The sequence below is a fragment of the Eimeria tenella genome, genomic scaffold, assembly GCF_000499545.2.
Source record: "Eimeria tenella Houghton genomic scaffold, Eth_scaff2563, whole genome shotgun sequence".
Lineage (NCBI taxonomy): Eukaryota > Apicomplexa > Conoidasida > Eucoccidiorida > Eimeriidae > Eimeria > Eimeria tenella.
Genome location: NW_013542431.1, coordinates 5,331 through 5,739, shown reverse-complemented (window position 1 = coordinate 5,739; position 409 = coordinate 5,331). Strand labels below are relative to the sequence as shown.

At 72.4% G+C, this 409-nt stretch overlaps 1 protein-coding gene across 1 annotated transcript in view; it reads right to left on the bottom strand.

Moving 5' to 3' along the window:
- Nucleotides 1-114: 114 nt before the first annotated feature.
- ETH_00040720 (uncharacterized protein) overlaps nucleotides 115-409 on the bottom strand; it is a gene marked incomplete at both ends in the record, with an annotated part of 1,528 nt that continues 1,233 nt past the window's right edge. Inside the window, one exon of the mRNA XM_013375148.1 lies at nucleotides 115-409. Coding sequence (XP_013230602.1) covers nucleotides 115-409 — 295 coding nt within the window.

Genomic DNA, 409 nt, shown 5'->3' with positions numbered 1-409 from the left:
CACGGGGGCCCCCACGGCTAGGGGGGGGCCCCCTAGGGGGGCCCCCACAAGGGCGCCTTCTAGGGGCCCCTCTTCCGTCTGGGGGGCCCCCAGGGGCCCCCTAGAGAGTCCCACGTCCCCTAGGGGGCCCCCCAGGGGCCCCCGGAAGGGTACTTCGTCCCCTAGGGGGGCCCCCAGGGGCCCCCGGGAGGGTACTCCTCCTAGGGGGGCCCCCCAGGGAGCAGAGGGTACAGGGGGGCCCCCCAAATCTAGAGTTTGGGTACTGCTGGGTAAGGGGGCCCCCGAAAGAGGGTCTTGGAAAAGGGCACCAAGGGGGCCCCCAAAGGGCAGTCGTTGGGGGGGCCCCACGGTGGAAGTAGCAGCAGCAGAACGCTCCTGCTGCTGCTGCTGCTGCTGCTGGGAGGCGGCT